This window comes from Scyliorhinus canicula, chromosome 11 (assembly GCF_902713615.1).
Source record: "Scyliorhinus canicula chromosome 11, sScyCan1.1, whole genome shotgun sequence".
NCBI lineage: Eukaryota > Metazoa > Chordata > Chondrichthyes > Carcharhiniformes > Scyliorhinidae > Scyliorhinus > Scyliorhinus canicula.
This window is the reverse complement of record NC_052156.1, coordinates 100842259-100861374: the sequence shown is the minus strand read 5'-3', so window position 1 is coordinate 100861374 and position 19116 is coordinate 100842259. Positions and strand designations below refer to the sequence as shown.

At 49.4% G+C, this 19116-nt stretch overlaps 1 protein-coding gene across 2 annotated transcripts in view; it reads left to right on the top strand.

Moving 5' to 3' along the window:
- The window catches only part of cfap54 (cilia and flagella associated protein 54), a 763542-nt gene that overhangs the window by 227273 nt on the left and 517153 nt on the right, over positions 1–19116 (top strand). For both annotated transcript variants that reach the window (XM_038810895.1, XM_038810894.1), the window contains one exon: positions 17559–17680. In XM_038810895.1, coding sequence (XP_038666823.1) covers positions 17559–17680 — 122 coding nt within the window. The remainder of the gene's footprint in view (positions 1–17558; positions 17681–19116) is intronic.

Sequence of the window (19116 nt, the reverse complement as noted above, 5' to 3'; positions counted from 1 at the left end):
CGCAGTTGGTCCTGCTCCCTCAGGTGCGTCTCTTGGAGGAAGACTATGTCGGCCCTCATATTTCTGAGGTGGGTGAGGACTCTAGGATCTCTTCACTGGGCCGTTAAGTCCCCTTACGTTCCAGGTGATTATCCTTCTGCCCCCTCGTTCCTGTGGGATTAACCATATTTATCTGGTGGACGCGCCCCTGCCCTCCGGGGTTTCCCTTTGTTAGGGGACCATCCAGGATGGCTGCTATCACTGCTCTCCCCATGCGGTCGGGTCTCTGCGCTCCGGGGTTTCCCCTTGTCCCGGGGGCACCCGCCATGGCCGTCCACTGTGTGTCCGCCACGCGGGTAGTCCCCTGCACTCTGGGGGCCCCCTTCGCCCACAGACCGTACTGGGTGGGTGCTTGCAGCGGTTCCTTGTTTCAAACCCTTGGTTGTGGCACTTTGTGGCCCTGTTCCTTTTCTGGCCTCTTTTGTCCCTTCGTTCCTGCATTTCCCCTCTCCGGTCTCTCGCTCCCTTCTTTCTCGGCAAGGGGTGAATGTGGTGATATGATTTGCATAGCTGTCTTCCATTGGGGCAGAACACCGGCTTACCATTGGCCCTGGTCGGTCATGTGCCTCTCGACCGATTGGTCGAGAGGCTGAGTTAACCACGCCTCCTTGCCGAGGTATAAATAGTCAAACGCCCAGCAGTCGTCCATTTTATTGTAGGCTAAGTTCTAGTGAGCTAAACCAGCCCCTAGAGCGATGGTCCTTGAATAGTCTCCGTCACCCGAGCTGGCTGTGGAGATGCCATGGCTGGGGAACGGGGAACCTGAGTGGGGCGCTGGGGAGAAAAACAGGGGGGGGTCTGTGGTGGAGGGGGGGAAGGCCGCACGCCGGCGGGTGCCAGGTCCCGGAGGGAGACCGTGTCCTGTCGACCATCGGGGTACTCCACATACGCATACTGCGGGTTAACGTGGAGTAACTGGACTTGTTCCACCAACGGGTCGGACTTGTGCACCCGCACATGCTTCCGGAGCAAGATGGGTCCGGGGGCGGCCAGCCACGTCGGGAGAGGGGATCCGGAGGATGACTTCCTGGGGAAAACAAGAAGACGTTCATGAGGTGTCTGATTAGTTGCGGTACAGAGGAGTGAGCGGATACAATGTAGGGCATCGGGGATAACCTCGTGCCATCGGGAAATAGGGAGATCTCTGGACCGGAGGGCCAGTAGTATGGTCTTCCAGATGGTACCATTCTCCCGCTCGACCTGTATGTTACCCCGGGGGTTATAGCTAGTCGTCCTGCTAGAGGCAATGCCCCTGTTGAGCAGGAATTGACGCAGCTCGTCGCTCATAAAGGAGGACCCCCGATCGCTGTGTATGTATGTGGGGTAGCTGAACAGGGAGTAAAACAGAGAGGAGGGCCTTAATGATGGTCGATGTGGTCATGTCGGGGCAGGGAATGGCGAAGGGGAAGCGGGTGAATTCGTCAATTACCGCCAGGAAGTAAATGTTGCGGTTGTTAGAGAGAAGGGGCCCCTTGAAGTCAATGCTGAGACGTTCGAAGGGGCGGGATGCTTTGATCAGGTGTGCGCGCTCGGGGCGGTAGAAGTGCGGTTTGCACTCTGCGCATATGTGGCAGTCACGGGTTACTGTCCTGACTTCCGCGATGGAGAAAGGCAGGTTGCGGGCCTTAATGAAATGGTAGAGGCGGGTCACCTCTGGGTGGCAGAGATCTGCGTGGACGGAGCAGAGGCGGTCTATCTGCGCGCTGGCGCAGGGCAGGACAGGGCATCAGGAGGCTCATTGAGCTTCCCAGGACGATACAAGATCTCATAGTTGTACGTGGACAACTCGATCCGCCTACGTAAGATCTTGTCATTCTTGATCTTGCCCATTTGTGCATTATCAAACATGAAGGCTACTGACCGTTGGTCTGTGAGGAGGGTAAACTTCCTGCCGGCCAGATAGTGCCTCCAATGTCGCACCGCTTCGACTATGGCCTGGGCTTCCTTTTCCACAGAGGGGTGGCGGAGTTCGGAAGCCTGGCGAGTTCTGGAGAAGAAGGCCACGGGTCTGCCCGTTTGGTTCAGGGTGGCCGCCAGAGCAACTTTGATGCGTCGCTCTCGACCTGGAAGGGGAGGGACTCGTCGATGGCGCGCATCGTGGCCTTTGCGATGTCCGCTTTGATGCGGCTAAAGGCCTGGCAGGAAGGTCGTGGTTTGAATGAGGGGACGGGCCTTGTCAGCGTAGTTGGGAACCCATTGGGCGTAGTATGCGAAGAAACCCAGGCAGCGTTTGAGGGATTTGAGGGGATTGGGGAGAGGGAGTTCCATTAGGGGGCGCATGCGTTCGGGGCCGGGGTCTATCACTCCGTTACGCACTACGTAGCCGAGGATGGCTAGACGGTCGGTGCTAAACACGCACTTATCCTTATTGTATGTGAGGTTAAGGAGTTTTGCAGTTTGAAGGAATTGCTGGAGGTTGGCGTCATGGTCCTGCTGGTCGTGGCCGCAGATGGTGACATTATCTACGTACGGGAAGGTAGCCTGTAATCCGTACTTGTCGACCATTCGGTCATCTCCCGTTGGAAGACCGAGACCCCATTTGTGACACCGAGTGGAACCCCGAGGAAGTGGTAGAGGCGCCCATCAGCCTCGAACGCGGTGTACTTGCGGTCACTCGCGCGGATGGGGAGCTGGTGATAGGCGGACTTGAAGTCCACAGTGGAGAAGACTTTGTATTTCGCAATCTCGTTTACCATGGTGGAAATATGGGGGAGAGGATACGCGTCCAGTTGCGTAAACCGGTTGATGGTCTGACTGTAGTCGATGACCATCCGGTTTTTCTCCCCATTCCGGACCACCAGCACTTGGGCCTCGCCCGGGACTGTTGCTGGTTCGATGACCCCTTCAGCAACCTCTGGACCTCGGACCTGATGAAGGTCCGGTCCTGGGCGCTGTACCGTCTGCTCCGGGTCGCGACAGGTTTGCAACCGGGGGTGAGATTAGCAAATAAGGAGGGGGGGTCCACTTTGAGGGACGCGAGGCTGCAGACAGTGAGGGGGGGTATAGGGCCGCTGAATTGGAAGGTCAAGCTCTGCAGGTTGCATTGGAAGTCCAGTCCTAGGAGTGCCGGTGCGCAAAGGTCAGGGAGGACAAGGGATTTATAATTTTTAAAAACCTTCCCTTGGACCGTGAGGTCTGCGATGCAGCACCCGGTGATGTGGACGGAGTGGGAACCTGAGGCTAACCCGATTTTGTGTTTTACAGGATGGACAGGGAGCGCGCAGCGTCTTACCGTGGCAGGGTGAACGAAGCTTTCCGTGCTCCCGGAGTCCAGCAGGCAGTCTGTCTTGTGGCCGTTGAGGTAGATGAGTGTCGTTGTGTTGGCGAGCGTGCGTGGATGTGACTGGTTGAGCTGAATGGCCGCGAGCCGTGGAGAAAATCCGTATTCGTCGTCGTCGTCCGAGTAGATGCTGGAAGGACCTTGCATGCCAGTCCCGGAAGGCGGTGGCCAGGATCTGCACGTGGAGTTGGGATCCCAAGATGGCTGCGCCCAGGACCCGCACGTGGAGTCGCGGCCCCAAGATGGCGGCGCCCAGGATACGCACATGGGGTCGGCGCCCCAAGATGGCGGTGCCCAGGACCCGCACGTGGGGTCGGCGCCCCGAGGGGCCCTCGTGGTTGCTGGGGGCGGGGCTAGCGGTGCCGGCGGCCCGATTGGAGCAGCTGCAAGCGGGGGCAGCGAGGCACGCAGGCCAGGAGCGGGGCCCCGGGGGCGGCGAGCTGGGAGGAGCGCAGTGCGCTGGAGGGGCCCCGGAGGAGAGAGAGAGGCGAGCAGGCCAGGCATGGGGGCTCGGGGGCGGGGGGGGGGGAGGGTTGCGCGGCTTCTAGGAGGGGACCGGGAGGGCCCGGAGGAGCGAGAGAGGCGCGCAGGTCGGGCGCCCGGGGGGGGGGGGGGGGGGGGGGGAGTGTTGCGCGGCGGTTAGGATGGGACCGGAGAAGCGAGAGAGACGTGCAGGTCGGGCGCCGGGGCCCAGGGGGGAGAGAGAGGCGCGGCGACCAGGAGGGGACCGAGAGGTCCCGGAGGAGAGAGAGAGGCGCACAGGCCGGGCGCAGGGGCCCGGGGGCGGGGGGGGGGGGGGGGGAGTGTTGTGTGGCGTCTAGAGGAACCGCAGCGACCGTTTTGGCCTGGCAGACAGTGGAGAAGTGGCCCTTCTTCCCGCAGCTCTTGCAGAGGGCGGAGCGGGCTGGGCAGCGCGGGCAAGGGTGTTTCGCGAACCCGCAAAAGTAGCTGCGGGGCCCCGTGGACTTGTCGGGGCGTCCCGCGGCACAGGCCTGAGGGAGGTCGGGAGCGGCGGATGGAGGTGGGGAAGCGTGCCAGGAGGCCCGGCTGGGGACATAGGCGCAGGCGTTTTGATCGGCGACCTCCAGGGAGGTGGAGTGAGTCCGTGCCTCAGTTAAGCTGAGGTCGATTCTCTCCAGCATCCGCTGGCAGATAGCGGGGGACTGCATCCCAACCATGTAAGCGTCTCTGATCAGTAGTTCCATGTGCTCCGTAGCTAAAACTGCGAGGCAGGAGCAATTCCTCCCCAGGATAGCGAGGGCCTGGTAATATTGGTTTAGTGACTCACCGTCTGGTGGCCAGCAGATGTCGGGCGAATACCCTGTTGACTGGTTTAATGAATTGTCCATTCAGCTTTAGTATTGCTGCATCGTCATCCTTTTCCTCCTTGATTATCGCGTAGGCGTCGATACCCACGCTGGAGTGGAGGATGTGCAGCTTCTGTGCCATGGTGGGGGGGGGGGGCTGGTTGCAGATTCCAGGTATCCTTCGAGGCATGTCAGCCAATGTTGAAACGGCAGACAGCTATGCAAATCATATCACCACAGTCGCTGCTTTCTCCAGCTCCTTAATGGTCGCCTCCTGGGTTTCCAGTTTCTCCCCTTGGGCATCCAATTTCTCCTCCAATCTGGTCAGAGCCTGCTGCACCCCTGACATAGCCCTGGCCACTGCTGCCTGTACTGTGGTCTCTGCGTCTGTTTTCCCCTCTGCCTTGATTGCCTGCAGCTGCTCCCTCAGCACCTCGGTAAAGGCTTCCTTCCAATTCCAGCCCCCCTCTAGCCCCAGGGGAGAGGGCACCTGTCTGTCCGGCTCTTTTTGATGCGGCGATACATCCGTTCCGCTGCTTCGTGTGCTAATCCGCTCGCCTGAGCTGGCTTGCCCCTTGTCCCGTCTGCCTCTGGTGTCCCTTCTCCCTCTGCCTTGGCTCCCTTCTGGCGTTTTTTTCTCCCCCTTCCCTTTCATCTTTTCTTCTCCCCTTGTTTTTCTTTTCCCCCCTTTTCCGCACCCTATTTTTATTTTATTTATTTTTTGTTCCTTTTTTATTTTATTTCCCCCCCCCCTCCTCTTCCCTTCTTTCCTTTACCACTTTATTTTATTTATTTATTAATTAATTATTTCCCCCCCCCCTCCCTCTTTTATGCAACTCCTCTCAGGCGGGCTTACTTTGGATGGGAGAGAGTGTAAAAAGAGAGAAAATAGTATATATACCCCTCCCCCCTCTCTCTTTAACAGTTTTCTTTTGTTTTTTTTTATAAAAGTCCTTTTTTGCTTCTTCCTTTCCCTTCACTCACCCAGGATAGAAAGAGAAAGAGAGGCTTTTGTCCAGTCTCTTTGACCTTGCCTCGTGGTGGTCGCTGCCGCACCGCTCCTGGCCTGCGTTGGGGGGGGGGGGGGGGAGGTGGACCTGCCGCCGCCGCCGAACCGCTCCTGCTGCCGCCGCCGCCGAACCACTCCTGCTGCCGCCGCCGCCGAACCACTCCTGCTGCCGCCGCCGCCGAACCGCTCCTGCTGCCGCCGCCGCCGAACCGCTCCTGCTGCCGCCGCCGCCGAACCACTCCTCGAGCAGGATCACTTCTTAGCAAATCTGCATCTTAAAGCGGGACAGCTAGTATCATTTTAATGTGCAGTTTCCCCAGGTCCCCGAGGTGTTGTGATCTATCCACTTCGCCTTGGAGACCTCGGGCGAGTGTCGTTCACACTGGTCTTCAGAAACGGGGACCAGATGGAACAGCAATTGTGGGGTTCGCCCAGGGGATCGGAGGCCACCAGGTGCATGCCCTTTTGGCAGGGTGGTACCCTGGCACTGGTGCCACCTGGGCACTCTGGCAGTGCTACCTGGGTGCTAGCCTGTCACTGCCAAGGTGCCCATGTGGCACTGCCAGCTGACAGGGCATTGCCAGGGTACTAGGTTGGCACTGCCAAGGTGCAAAGTTGACATTTTCTGTGCCATGGCGATCGGGCTGATGTGCCCTGTGCAGGTGTTGGGGAGTGCGGAGGGGCCGGTGACTGTCCCATAGTGTGTTGGTGCTGGGGGCTGTTGGGGATCGCTTTGGGAGCTCGAGATTGGGACGCCATTTAAAAATGGTGCCCTGATCTCACACTACACAACTCCTCAGTGCTCAAAATGGGCTATGTGCAGCCTCGGCCACGTGTTCCCTGCTGAAGCCCCCTATCTAACCGGGGTGCCATTTTACAGCTGCGAGGACTTGGAAACGCGCTCGGTATGTGACTTTGTTCCCATTTAGTTAAATTCTGCCCATGGTTACAAGGTGAGGTTGGGAAGTAAATATTCAGGGTACAAAATATTTCAGAAAGACAGACAGAATGGCAAATGAGGTAGAATATTCCTTAAGTGAGAATGGATCTGGCCTCTGAAGTTCATGAAACAGAATCAGTATGGGTGGAAATTAAAATAAACAAGGACAGAAGTTTCTCACTTTCTGTACAAGTGTCAACTCAGACAGGAAAAGTGTAGTGTAGTCCACCAGCTGCACTGCTGGCTTTTCCCGCCATATTTGTAAACACTTTAAAAAAACATCAAGGAAGTGGGTCCCAAACTGTGCCTGCCCTGACAACTACCACGGCTCTTGACAGTAAGGACACGCCAATATCAGGCGGATAAAAATAGATAAAAGGAAACCCACACCATGGAATTCCCCACTTCACGGACATGGAGCTCCCCCCACCGTGGAACTCCCCTCCCAGCAGTGTCAGGAGGAGATTCCCGATATGTGCCAAAGGTAGTGCCAGGGGACAGTGCCAGGCTACTACCTGGCATGACCCTCTCCTCCTGGGGGAGGGGGGGGGGGGGGGGGGGGGGGTCAGTAAGTTAATGGAAAAGGTCCTGAAGGATAGGATTTATGACCATTTTGGAAAGATGCAGGGTAAGTCTTGCCTCACAAATTTAATTGAATTCTTTGAGGAGGTAACTAAGTATGTAGATGAAGGTAGAGCAGTTGATGTCGTATACATGGATTTTAGTAAGGCGTTTGATAAAGTTCCATGGTCGGCTCATGAAGAAAGTAAGGAGGTGTGGGATTGAGGGAAGTTTGGCCAATTGGATAAGTAACTGGCTATCACATAGAAGACAGAGGGTGGTGTACCACAGGGATCAGTGCTGGGCCCTCTGCTATTTGTGATTCTTATCAATGACTTGGAGGAGGGGACTAAAGGGTGGGTCAGTAAATTTGCTGATGACACCAAGATTGGTGGAGTAGTGGATGAGGTGGATGGCTGTTTTAGGCTGCAAAGAGACATTGATCGGATGCAGAGCTGGGCCAAAAAATGGCAGATGGAGTTTAACCCTGATAAGTGCGAGGTGATTCATTTTGGTAGGACAAATTTGAATGCGGATTACAGGGTCAACGGCAGGGTTCTGAGGAATGTGGAGGAACAGAAAGATCTTGGAGTTCATGTCCACAGATCTATGAAGGTTGCCACTGAAGTGGATAGAGCCGTGAAGAAGGCTTGTAGTGTGTTAGCGTTTATTAACAGGGTGCTTGAGTTTAAGAGCCGTGGGGTTATGCTGCAACTGTACATGACCCTGGTGAGAGCACATTTGGAATATTGTGTGCAGTTCTAGTCACCTCACTATAGGAAGGATGTGGAAGCATTGGAAAGGATGCAAAGGAGATTTACCAGGATGCTGCCTGGTTTGGAGGGTAGGTCTTATGAGGAAAGGTTGTGGGAGCTAGGGCTTTTCTCTTTGGAGCGGAGGAGGATGGGAGGCAACTTAATAGATGATGAAGGGGATAGATAGAGTGGATGTTCAGAGACTATTTCTTCGGGTGGATGTAGCTGTTACAAGGGGGCATAACTATAAGGTTCAGGGTGGGAGATATAGGAGGGGTGTCCGAGGTGGGTTCTTTACTCAGAGAGTGGTTAGGGTGTGGAATGGACTGTATGCTGTGATCGTGGAGTCGGACACCGTAGGAACTTTCAAGTGGTTATTGGATAGGCACATGGAGCAACCAGAATGACAGGGAGTGGTTTAGCTTGATCTTGGTTTGGACAAAGCTCGGCACAACATCGAGGGCTAAAGGGCCTGTTCTGTGCTGTACTGTTCTATGTTCTATGTTCACCTGTGTGCCCACATGGATTGTGTTCACCAGTTCCCTGCTTTTAAAATGTTTTAAACCATATTGATGTGACGTCATGCCGCCAATGGGTATGGGGATTTTTCTACGTAGGGGATGTTACAGCAGGGAACCCACTAATTATATTTAAATGTATTTAGGGCAGCATGGTAGCATGGTGGTTAGCATCAATGCTTCACAGCTCCAGGGTCCCAGGTTCGATTCCCGGCTGGGTCACTGTCTGTGTGGAGTCTGCACGTCCTCCCCGTGTGTGCGTGGGTTTCCTCCGGGTGCTCCGGTTTCCTCCCACAGTCCAAAGATGTGCGGGTTAGGTGGATTGGCCATGCTAAATTGCCCGTAGTGTCCTAATAGTAAGGTTAAGGGGGGGGGGAGTTGTTGGGTTACGGGTATAGGGTGGATACGTGGATTTGAGTAGGGTGATCATTGCTCGGAACAACATCGAGGGCCGAAGGGCCTGTTCTGTGCTGTACTGTTCTATGTTCTATGTTCTATAATGGGCTTCCCGTTATTGCATAGCGGGAACTCTATTTCACCACTAATGGATAGCAACGTCAATTGAGCAGAGAAATCCAACCAGCATAAAAGTATGTTTGCATCTTCCCCTCGATTTCCACCAGCTCAGACATTCCTGCATGCTGAAAACAGAAGTAGAAAATCAACACCCACAAGTCATAAAACATTAATTGGAATGGTATATATACCATTGGGCAGAGCATTAAATAAGAAATTATTGGAGCCTGTAACAAAGGAAATGTAATAATTTTGGGGCATTTAATATCCATATAGACTGGGATAATGAAATTGGCAAGAGTAGTCCAGAAGATGAGTTTGTAGAATATTTTCATGACAGTTTCCTAGAGCAGTAATGTAACTGACTAGATTTAGTATTGTGTGATGAAGCAGGGTTAATTAGTAATGGCCTAGTAAAAGATGAACTGGGAAAAAGTGACATAGTAGTGACATAATAGTACTATTCAATTTCACATTAAGTTTGAAAGTGACATATTCTAATCGCAAGCAAAAATCTAAAACTTAAGCAAAGACAATTACATGGGTATGAGGGGAGAACTATCTAAGTTATTTGTATAATAAATAATAATCTTTATTCTCATATGTAGACTTACATTAACAATGTAATTACTGCAATGGAATTACTGTGAAAATCCCCCAGTCCCCACACTCCGGTGCCTGTTCGGGTACACGGAGGGAGAATTCAAATGAGCAAATTACCTAACAACTCATCTTTTGAGACTTGTGGGTGGAAACTGGAGCACCCGGAGGAAACCCACTCAAATATACAGAGAACATGCAGACTCCGGACAGTTAGTGACCAAGCCGGGAATAGAACCTAGGACCCTGGCACTGTGAAGCAACAGTGCTAACCACTGTGGTCGTGTCCCTATTTGGGTGTCTATACCCAGTCGATTTGGGTAAATGGACTAAAAGGAATGGCGGTAAATGAACAATGTAAAACATTTAAAGAAACAATTCAAACTGTTCAACGAAAATAAATTCTAATGAAAAACAAGAATTCAGACCACTCAAGCAGTTAAGGATAGTATTATATTAAAAGAAGAGGCTTATAATGTTGGAAAAAAAGTAGTAAGTCTGAGGTTTGAGAATGTTTTAGACACCAGCAAAAGGCTACAAAAAGTTGATAAAAAGGGAAAAAAGACAATGAGAATAAACTAGCTAGAAATATAAAAATGTGAGAGCTTGAGTAAGTATATAAAATGGAAGAGTAAATCTTGGTCCCTTAGAAGCAGATGCAGGAGAATTTATCAGGGGCAATGAGGAAATGGCGGATGCACTGAACAGATGTTTTCTGTCGGAATTCACAGTAGAAGGCATAGGTTCCATACTAAAAGCAAACAATAACCTAGAGGCTAAGAAGAGTGAGGAATTTAGGGAAATACATATCAGCAGAGATAAAGGGCGCGATTCTCCCAGACAGGGAGAAATCGTAAGGCTGGCGTCAAAACCGGGCGGGTTTGACGCCAGCCTCCCCCTCCCCTTGGGTGGTACCAGAGGATTGGAGAGTGGCGAATGTCGTGCCCCTGTTCAAAAAAGGGAATAGGGATAACCCTGGGAATTACAGGCCAGTTAGTCTTACTTCGGTGGTAGGCAAAGTAATGGAAAGGGTACTGAGGGATAGGATTTCTGAGCATCTGGAAAGGCATTGCTTGATTAGGGATAGTCAGCACGGATTTGTGAGGGGTAGGTCTTGCCTTACAAGTCTTATTGAATTCTTTGAGGAGGTGACCAAGCATGTGGATGAAGGTAAAGCAGTGGATGTAGTGTACATGGATTTTAGTAAGGCATTTGATAAGGTTCCCCATGGTAGGCTTATGCAGAAAGTAAGGAGGCATGGGATAGTGGGAAATTTGGCCAGTTGGATAACAAACTGGCTAACCGATAGAAGACAGAGAGTGGTGGTGGATGGCAAATATTCAGCCTGGAGCCCAGTTATCAGTGGCGTACCGCAGGGATCAGTTCTGGGTCCTCTGCTGTTTGTGATTTTCATTAACGACTTGGATGAGGGAGTTGAAGGGTGGGTCAGTAAATTTGCAGATGATACGAAAATTGGTGGAGTTGTGGATAGTGAGGAGGGCTGTTGTCGGCTTCAAAGAGACATAGATAGAATGCAGAGCTGGGCTGAGAAGTGGCAGATGGAGTTTAACCCTGACAAGTGTGAGGTTGTCCATTTTGGAAGGACAAATCTGAATGCGGAATACAGGGTTAATGGTAGGGTTCTTGGCAATGTGGAGGAGCAGAGAGATCTTGGGGTCGATGTTCATAGTTCTTTGAAAGTTGCCACTCAAGTGGATAGAGCTGTGAAGAAGGCCTATGGTGTGCTAGCGTTCATTAGCAGAGGGATTGAATTTAAGAGCCGTGAGGTGATGATGCAGCTGTACAAAACCTTGGTCAGGCCACATTTGGAGTACTGTGTGCAGTTCTGGTCACCTCATTTTAGGAAGGATGTGGAAGCTTTGGAAAAGGTGCAAAGGAGATTTACCAGGATGTTGCCTGGAATGGAGAGTAGGTCATACGAGGAAAGGTTGAGGGTGCTAGGCCTTTTCTCATTAGAACGGAGAAGGATGAGGGGCGACTTGATAGAGGTTTATAAGATGATCAGGGGAATAGATAGAGTAGACAGTCAGAGACTTTTTCCCCGGGTGGAACACACCATTACAAGGGGACATAAATTTAAGATAAATGGTGGACGAGATAGAGGATGTCAGAGGTAGGTTCTTTACCCAGAGAGTAGTGGGGGCATGGAATGCACTGCCTGTGGTAGTAGTTGAGTCAGAAAAGTTAGGGACCTTCAAGCGGCTATTGGATAGGTACTTGGATTAGGGTAGAATAATGGAGTGTAGGTTAACTTCTTAAGGGCAGCACGGTAGCATTGTGGATAGCACAATTGCTTCACAGCTCCAGGGTCCCAAGTTCGATTTCGACTTGGGTCACTGTCTGTGTGGAGTCTGCACATCCTCCCCGTGACTGCGTGGGTTTCCTCCGGGTACTCCGGTTTCCTCCCACAGTCCAAAGATGTGCAGGTTGGGTGGATTGGCCATGGAAAATTGTCCAAAATTCTATGATTAACCTAGGACAAATGTTCGGCGCAACATCGTGGGCCGAAGGGCCTGTTCTGTGCTGTATTTCTCTATCTATCTATCCCCGACCGGGAACCGATTCTCGTCCCCGGTCGGGGCTAGTATGCCGCGGCCGTGAACTCCGGTGAATTTCGTTAAGCCCGCTTGCCAGAGTTTGCGACGGCTGACGTCATCGCGCATTTGCGCGAAACCCGCGCATGCGAGGGCCGGGATGCCCCTCAGCCGCCCCGCGAAGTGATACAGCGGGGCGGCGGAAGGACAAAGAGTGCGCGGGAATCGGACCCGCTGCCCGCGATCGGTGCCCACCCATCGCGGGCCCATGGCACCCTTGGCACGGCCGTGGTACTGCCGTGCCAATCGGTGCCATGGTTTCCAAGATCGGGACTTTACGGCCGTTTTTACGAACGGCCAGACCAGGTGTGTTTGCCATTCGTAAAAACGGCCGTAAAGGGCTTGGAATTCGGCCCATCGGCCAGCTGTGAATCGCTCCTCTCCGTAAAAAAACGGCGGCAGCGATTCGTGTCGGGAGTCGGGCGTGGGGGGGGGGGGGGGGGGGGGGAGAATAGCGGGAGGGCGTCGGACTAGCGTGGCCGTAAAAATTTACGACCCCCGCTATTCTCCGCACCGTCGTAAGTGCGGAGAATTGCGCCCAAAGAATTTGATAAACATAAATGATTAAAATACAATAAATCCCTGGAATCTGATGGCCCGCACCGTAGGGTTCTAAAAATAGAAGCTGCAGAGACAGTGGATGTGCTGGCTATGATTTTTCAGACTTCCTTTGATTCAGAAATATTCCCAGTAGATTGGAAGATGACAAATGTTACACCACTTTTCACAAAAGGAGGGAGAGAGAAAATAGTGAACTGCAGGTCAGTTAGCCTAACACCAGTTGTTAGGAAAATGCTGGAATCTATCATGAGCAGTGCATTTGGAAAAGCATAGCATGATTAGAACAAGTCAGTATGGTTTTATTAAAGAGAAACCCTGTTTGAAAAATTTATTAAGAGTTTTTTGAAGATTTAACTGGTAGGCTAAATAAAGGGGAACTAGCAAATGTAAAAGTCCTGAATTTCAAGAAGGCATTCGATTAGTTGTCACACAAAGGATTACTAGGCAAAATAAAGGCACATGGAGTTAGAAGAAACCTACTGGCATGGATCGAGGATTGGTTATTGCATAGAAAAGAGAGAGTGGGCACAAGTAGGGATTTTTCAAGTTGGCAGACGGCGAATATTAGAGTTCTACAAAGATCAGCGCTGGGTGTTATGACATCTTGGGCTAGAGCGCAGTCAATTCCAGCCCCATTTGATCCGGAGTCACAATTGAAATGAACAATTAATTCTGGGAAAATACCCAAAGTCTCTGGTCTTTGGTAGCCCAATAACTACAGTCACCAGGTTTGTAAATTGAAAAGCAATTAATTTTTATTAAAAACAATAACTATAATGAAATAGTCAGCAAATACAACTGTTATCTAATTCCAGCCCCTCTTTTTTATCTCACCCCACCCTCGACATACACACAAGACAGACAAACAGAGAGGATACAGGCGTGCAAAATAACCAAAACACAAAATGGATAAGAGCCTTTGTTACAGGTGGACATCTTCCAGTACACCTTTCTTCAATCTCGGCCTTCAGTTTGAAGTTTTTGATTTGAGCTTATAATAGTTTTCACTATAGATTCATTCAGGTCTCGAGAACTTCCCTGCAAGTTCAGAAATTAGCAGTAGGCAGTATTTCTGGGGAGAGAGAGACTGACAGACACTCACAACTGCTCCTCTCAGCATCCAGGATCCGACTCTCATTTCCTGTGTCCTCTGAAAATCATCCAACTCGGGTAAGACCCAATCGTCGCCTGTTACCGGGCTGAATATGGCCTTTGGTCAATTCATTGTCCACCAGCCAGCCAATCGAACCAAATCCTTCCAAACTCTCAAGTGCCAAAAAGGTTGAGTTTTCTCTGTTCAGAAGCTAAACCTCCACAGCACAGTTACCAATTTGCAATTTTTGAGATCCTCACTTCCTTTGCTCGATTTAAAGGTATATGTCCATGAAACATTCATGGATCAAAATGACATTCACCAGGGAAATAAGGGAATCAATAGGAAGGGCCGCTACATAAGCTTCAGCTATTTACAATCTACATTAATGACTTAAATGAAGAGACTGGGGTAATGTATCTCAGCTTGCTAATGATACCAAACTAGTTGGAAAGGAAAGCAATGAGGAAGTCATAGAGGCTGCAAAGAGATATAGACAAGTTCCGGAAGTTGGTTACAAGATGGCATATGGACTATAATATAAGAAAGTTACATTTTGTCTTAAGAATAAAAAAGCAGGATATTTTTTAAAAGGTTAGAAACTTGTAAATGTTGATGTTCAAAGAGAATTGCCTCTCATATCCACCGCCGGGGTCTTCCTGGGATCATGATAACATTGGGGGCTCTGTGCTGGGATCTTTAAGTATAATTCCATGTTTAGCTTGGGATCATTGAACTGAAAGTTAGTGTGCGTCTTCAAGTTTTGAAGTTTAAATAGGGAGTGACTGTAGATGGCTCTTTCAGTTGCAAACATTTTCTGAGGTTTGGCAGAGGTTAATCCGCATAGGTTACAAAGTGTGACTAAAACAAAACTTTTGGGTTTGGCAGAAAAGCTGAAGTTAACCTTATCAGAAGGTGTGAGGAAGGTAGAGATAATACAGGCACTAGCTCAGCATTTAAATTTACCAGAGACACTGCCCAAATCATTAGAATTAGCTAGAATTCAATTACAAATGTAACAATTAGAAATGTAGAAAAAGATAAAGGGAAAGAAATAGAACTGAAGAAATTGGAAATAAAAGATAAGGAAAGAGGGAGGGCAGAAAAGGAAAAAGAGTGGGTTTTTCAAAAGGAAATGTAAAGAAAGCTTGTGGTAGAAATTTAAAGATTAGCAAAGGGATAACAGCAAAGACAGAAGCAAAGGAAAAGGAGAGAGAATTTGAACAGACATTTTGTAGGAAAAGCAGTGTAGTCTGGATGAAGCTGTGACCACAGGTTAGGTTTAGCTCTCTGCAGTTCAGTTAAAAAGAGATTTAACAGTCTTTAAAGCAGTGAAGACGTGTCTATGAATAAGGGGAGCTGAAACAAGCTGAGACAGTGGCTGTATGTCTTCAAAAAGAGTTTCTGTATGAGTCTCACAGGAGTTAGATCTCACCTTTAAAGCTATGTCAAAAGATTGCTGTCTCTCAAAGAACATCTCTGTAAAGCAGTGGGAATAAGGATAGCAATTAAGGATATTGTATTCACTATATTAAGTAGTATTGTTTTAGGGGTAATTGGAAGATTATTTTCTGGTGAGATGTTAAAGATATTATAGTTCAGTATTGGTAATAAAGTTGTTTTAATATACCATATACCTATTTCTTTCTGCCATCACTCCTGGAATGAAGCATCCTTTCCTCAAAGCCTTACAAAATTAAAATAAAAAATTGGGTTTCTGTCCAGAAACTTAGCCACTGTTGGGGTCTGGTCTGGGTTTGTAATATATTTAGTAGTCATGGTGCTGTGAGCCAGGAAGCAGGCTCGTCACAGATGAGGTGTTGAAAAAGCGACAGTGAGAGGGAGTGACAACCAAACTCAGGAACCAGCTAGACATTAAGTGCCACATGCAAAAGCCAGTTTGTGCATAAGATTGTTTTCTTCACTGAACCAAAGAGCATTCCCCAGCCCTGGTCACTTAGGCCATATGGTGTGGTTGTCAACTGGTTAGATTTGACCAATAGATTTATGGTTGTCGTTCAGGAAACTCTACTGTCTCAGTAGAGTTTAGGATTATGGGGGAGAGAAATGCTTTTGGGGTTTGCAGTCTTTGAGGCACTAAGTGCTTACTGTTAATGTGTTGAAGTATAAGATTGTTCTTTGTAGCGTTTCATTATCTTTCTTCTACTTTAATAAATACTTTTATTATTGTTTAACAAAAGAGAGGTTTGAGTTCCCTCTGTTTCCACAGACATTTCTCACTAATGTCCAAAAAAAAAACACCACACAAAACCAGTGTTTCAGATTGGAATATTCTCACACATAACATCATCAGGGATTTGTAACAATATATAAAGGGATTGAGTACAAAAGCAGATATGTTATACTGAAACTTTATAAAGCCCTGATTAGGTCACAATTAACTCATTGCTTTCAGCTCTGGGCACCATACTGCAGGAAGCATGTACAGGTCCTTGAGACGGTACAGAGGAGATTTATCAGAATGGTTCCAGGGAAGAAAACGGGCATTTAGCTATGGTGATTTGATATAAGACTATGACGGGTTTAGATGAAGCAGACAAGGAAAAACGATCCTATTAGATCAGGGGTGGGCAAACTACGGCCCGCGGGCCGCATGCGGCCCGCCAAAGGTATTTCTGCGGCCCACCAAGTCATTAAAAAAAAAAAAAAAAAAAAAATTTTTTTTTAAAATTTTTTTTTTTTTTTTTTTTAATTTTTTTTTAAAGGTTAATGGGTGGGGGGGCTGTTGGGTTACTTACTGGCATAGGGTGGATACGTTGACTTGAGTAGGGTGATCATTGCTTGGCACAACGTCGAGGGCCGAAGGGCCTGTTCTGTGCTGTACTGTTCTATGTTCTATATGAGGCGCCCAGAATCATAACCGGGTGAAGTAATTATTTTACTTAATATACTATGCGGCCCTTTGTGAATTGTGAATTTCTGAATGCGGCCCTTGCACGGAAAAGTTTGCCCACCCCTGTATTAGATGATGATACAAGGACCTGGGACACAGGTTTATAGTTTTGGGCAAGAGATGCAAGGTAACTGTAAGGAAAAACTTTTTTACCCAGTTGGTGCAATGACCTGGAACTTTCTGCCACGAGAGTGGTGGAAGCAGAAGTGATAACGATTTCAACAGGGAATTGGAGGGGCACATGAAGGAAATAAACATATAGGGTTACGGGGATAGTTCGGGAGAATGGGACTCATTGGATTGCTCAATGGAGAACTGACAGACCCAATGAGCCAAATTCTCTTATCTGTCTCTTCGGTAGTCATGTTGCTTCACCTTACTGCATAGATACCCAAATAATAATTCTAAGGATAATAGCCACTGTTGATCTTTTTGATAGAAATGTGGGCAGCACGGTAGCATGGTGCTTAGCACTGTTGTTTCACGGCACCAGGCTCCCAGGTCCGATTCCCGGCTTGGGTCACTGTCTATGTGGAGTCTGCACGTTCTCCCTGTGTCTGCGTGGGTTTCCTCCCACAAGTCTCGAAAGACATGCTGTTAGGTGAATTTGGACATTCTGAATTCTCCCTCTGTGTATCCGAACAGGGGCCGGAATGTGGCGACTAGGGGCTTTTCACAGTAACTTCGTTGCAGTGTTAATGTAAGCCTACTTGTGACAATAAAGATTATTATTATTAAGGGTAAGTTAAATGTAATTGAGGATACCTCTGAAATTTATAAAAACAGATTAATGACTGGTTTGTAATGCTTTTAGTTATTGTGTGGTACCTTTTCATTTTTGTCGCATTAGAGGCAGACATCATTAAGAAAGTCAAGAAAAACAACGTGTTGAAGGCTGTATTTCTGATTCAAAAAGTGATGTTTTTCTACAACAAGGACCATGACCAATCTTCCAGAAACCACCTTCTTGAGGTAATAATTACTAATATGCAGAAAGCATTATTTTAAAATCCATCTATTCTTTGTTGATTTTGTTCAAAGACGTTCAGAAAATTCAATGTCCATTCTTTTGTTACCTCAAACACATGTCTATTCTTTTGTTACCTCAAACGTATGCCATTGTTGTAGTACCTTTTATTGGGCCCATCAACTAATTAGCATAAAGTAAATGAACAGGTTTCAGCTATTAGTATTTAAGTTAGTGTTATTCATTAAGAATGGGGATCTAACTGCGACCAACAAAATCTGTATTAGCTGAACTTGCTTTTTTTTAAAAATAATTTTTATTGAAGGAATTTTTCAAAATACAAACAGTTTAACCCCCCCTACATTTACATTTAAATTATAACAAAACAAAGTCAAACCCCCCTACTTAACAAAAAAAAAGTCCCCCCCACCCCCTACTCGCGCGCCCCCCCCACCCCCCCCCCCGCTGGCGAACCGGCAGTCAGGCCAGCTTATCATTTCTGGCAGTGTCCCCGGGCAGGCCTTGCCCGTGCCACCACCGCTACCGTACTTCCTTCGTCGTTGTCCCCCCTCCCCCCCCCCCCTCCCCCCCCCCCCCCCCCTCCCCCCCCCCCCCCCTCCCCCCCCTCCCGCCCTCCCCTCCCCTCCCGGGTTGCTGCTGTCACGGCCTCAGTTTCTATCTCTGATCTAAGAGGTCCAGGAAGGGTTGCCATCGCCTGAAAAACCCCTGCACCGACCCTCTCAGGGCGAATTTGATTCTTTCCAATTGGATGAAGTTTGCCATGTCGTTTAACCAGGTGTTAACACTTGGAGGCCTTGCGTCCCTCCACTGAATCAAGATCCTCCTCCGAGCCACCAAGGACGCAAAGGCTAATATTCCAGCCTCCCTCGCCTCCTGTACCCCCGGCTCCACCCCAACCCCGAAGATCGCAAGTCCCCATCCTGACTTGACCCTGGACCCCACCACTCTCGAGACCGTCCCTGCCACCCCCTTCCAGAACTCCTCCAGTGCCGGACATGCCCAAAACATGTGTGCATGATTCGCAGGGCTTCCCGAACATCTGACACACCTGTCTTCACCCCCGAAAAACCGACTCATCCTTGTCCCCGTCATGTGGGCTCTATGCAGTACCTTAAATTGAATGAGACTCAGTCTCGCACATGACGACGACGAGTTGACCCTCTCTAGGGCGTCTGCCCATGTCCCATCCTCTATCTGTTCCCCCAGCTCTACCTCCCACTTATCTTTCAACTCCTCTACTGGTACCTCCTCCACCTCCTGCATAATCTTATAAATGTCCGAGATCTTCCCCTCCCCGACCCAGACCCCTGATAGCACCCTATCGCTCACCCCCCTGTCGGGAAGCACGGGAAACCCTTCTACCTGTCGTCTAGCAAATGCCTTCACTTGGAGGTACCTGAACGTGTTCCCTGGGGGGAGC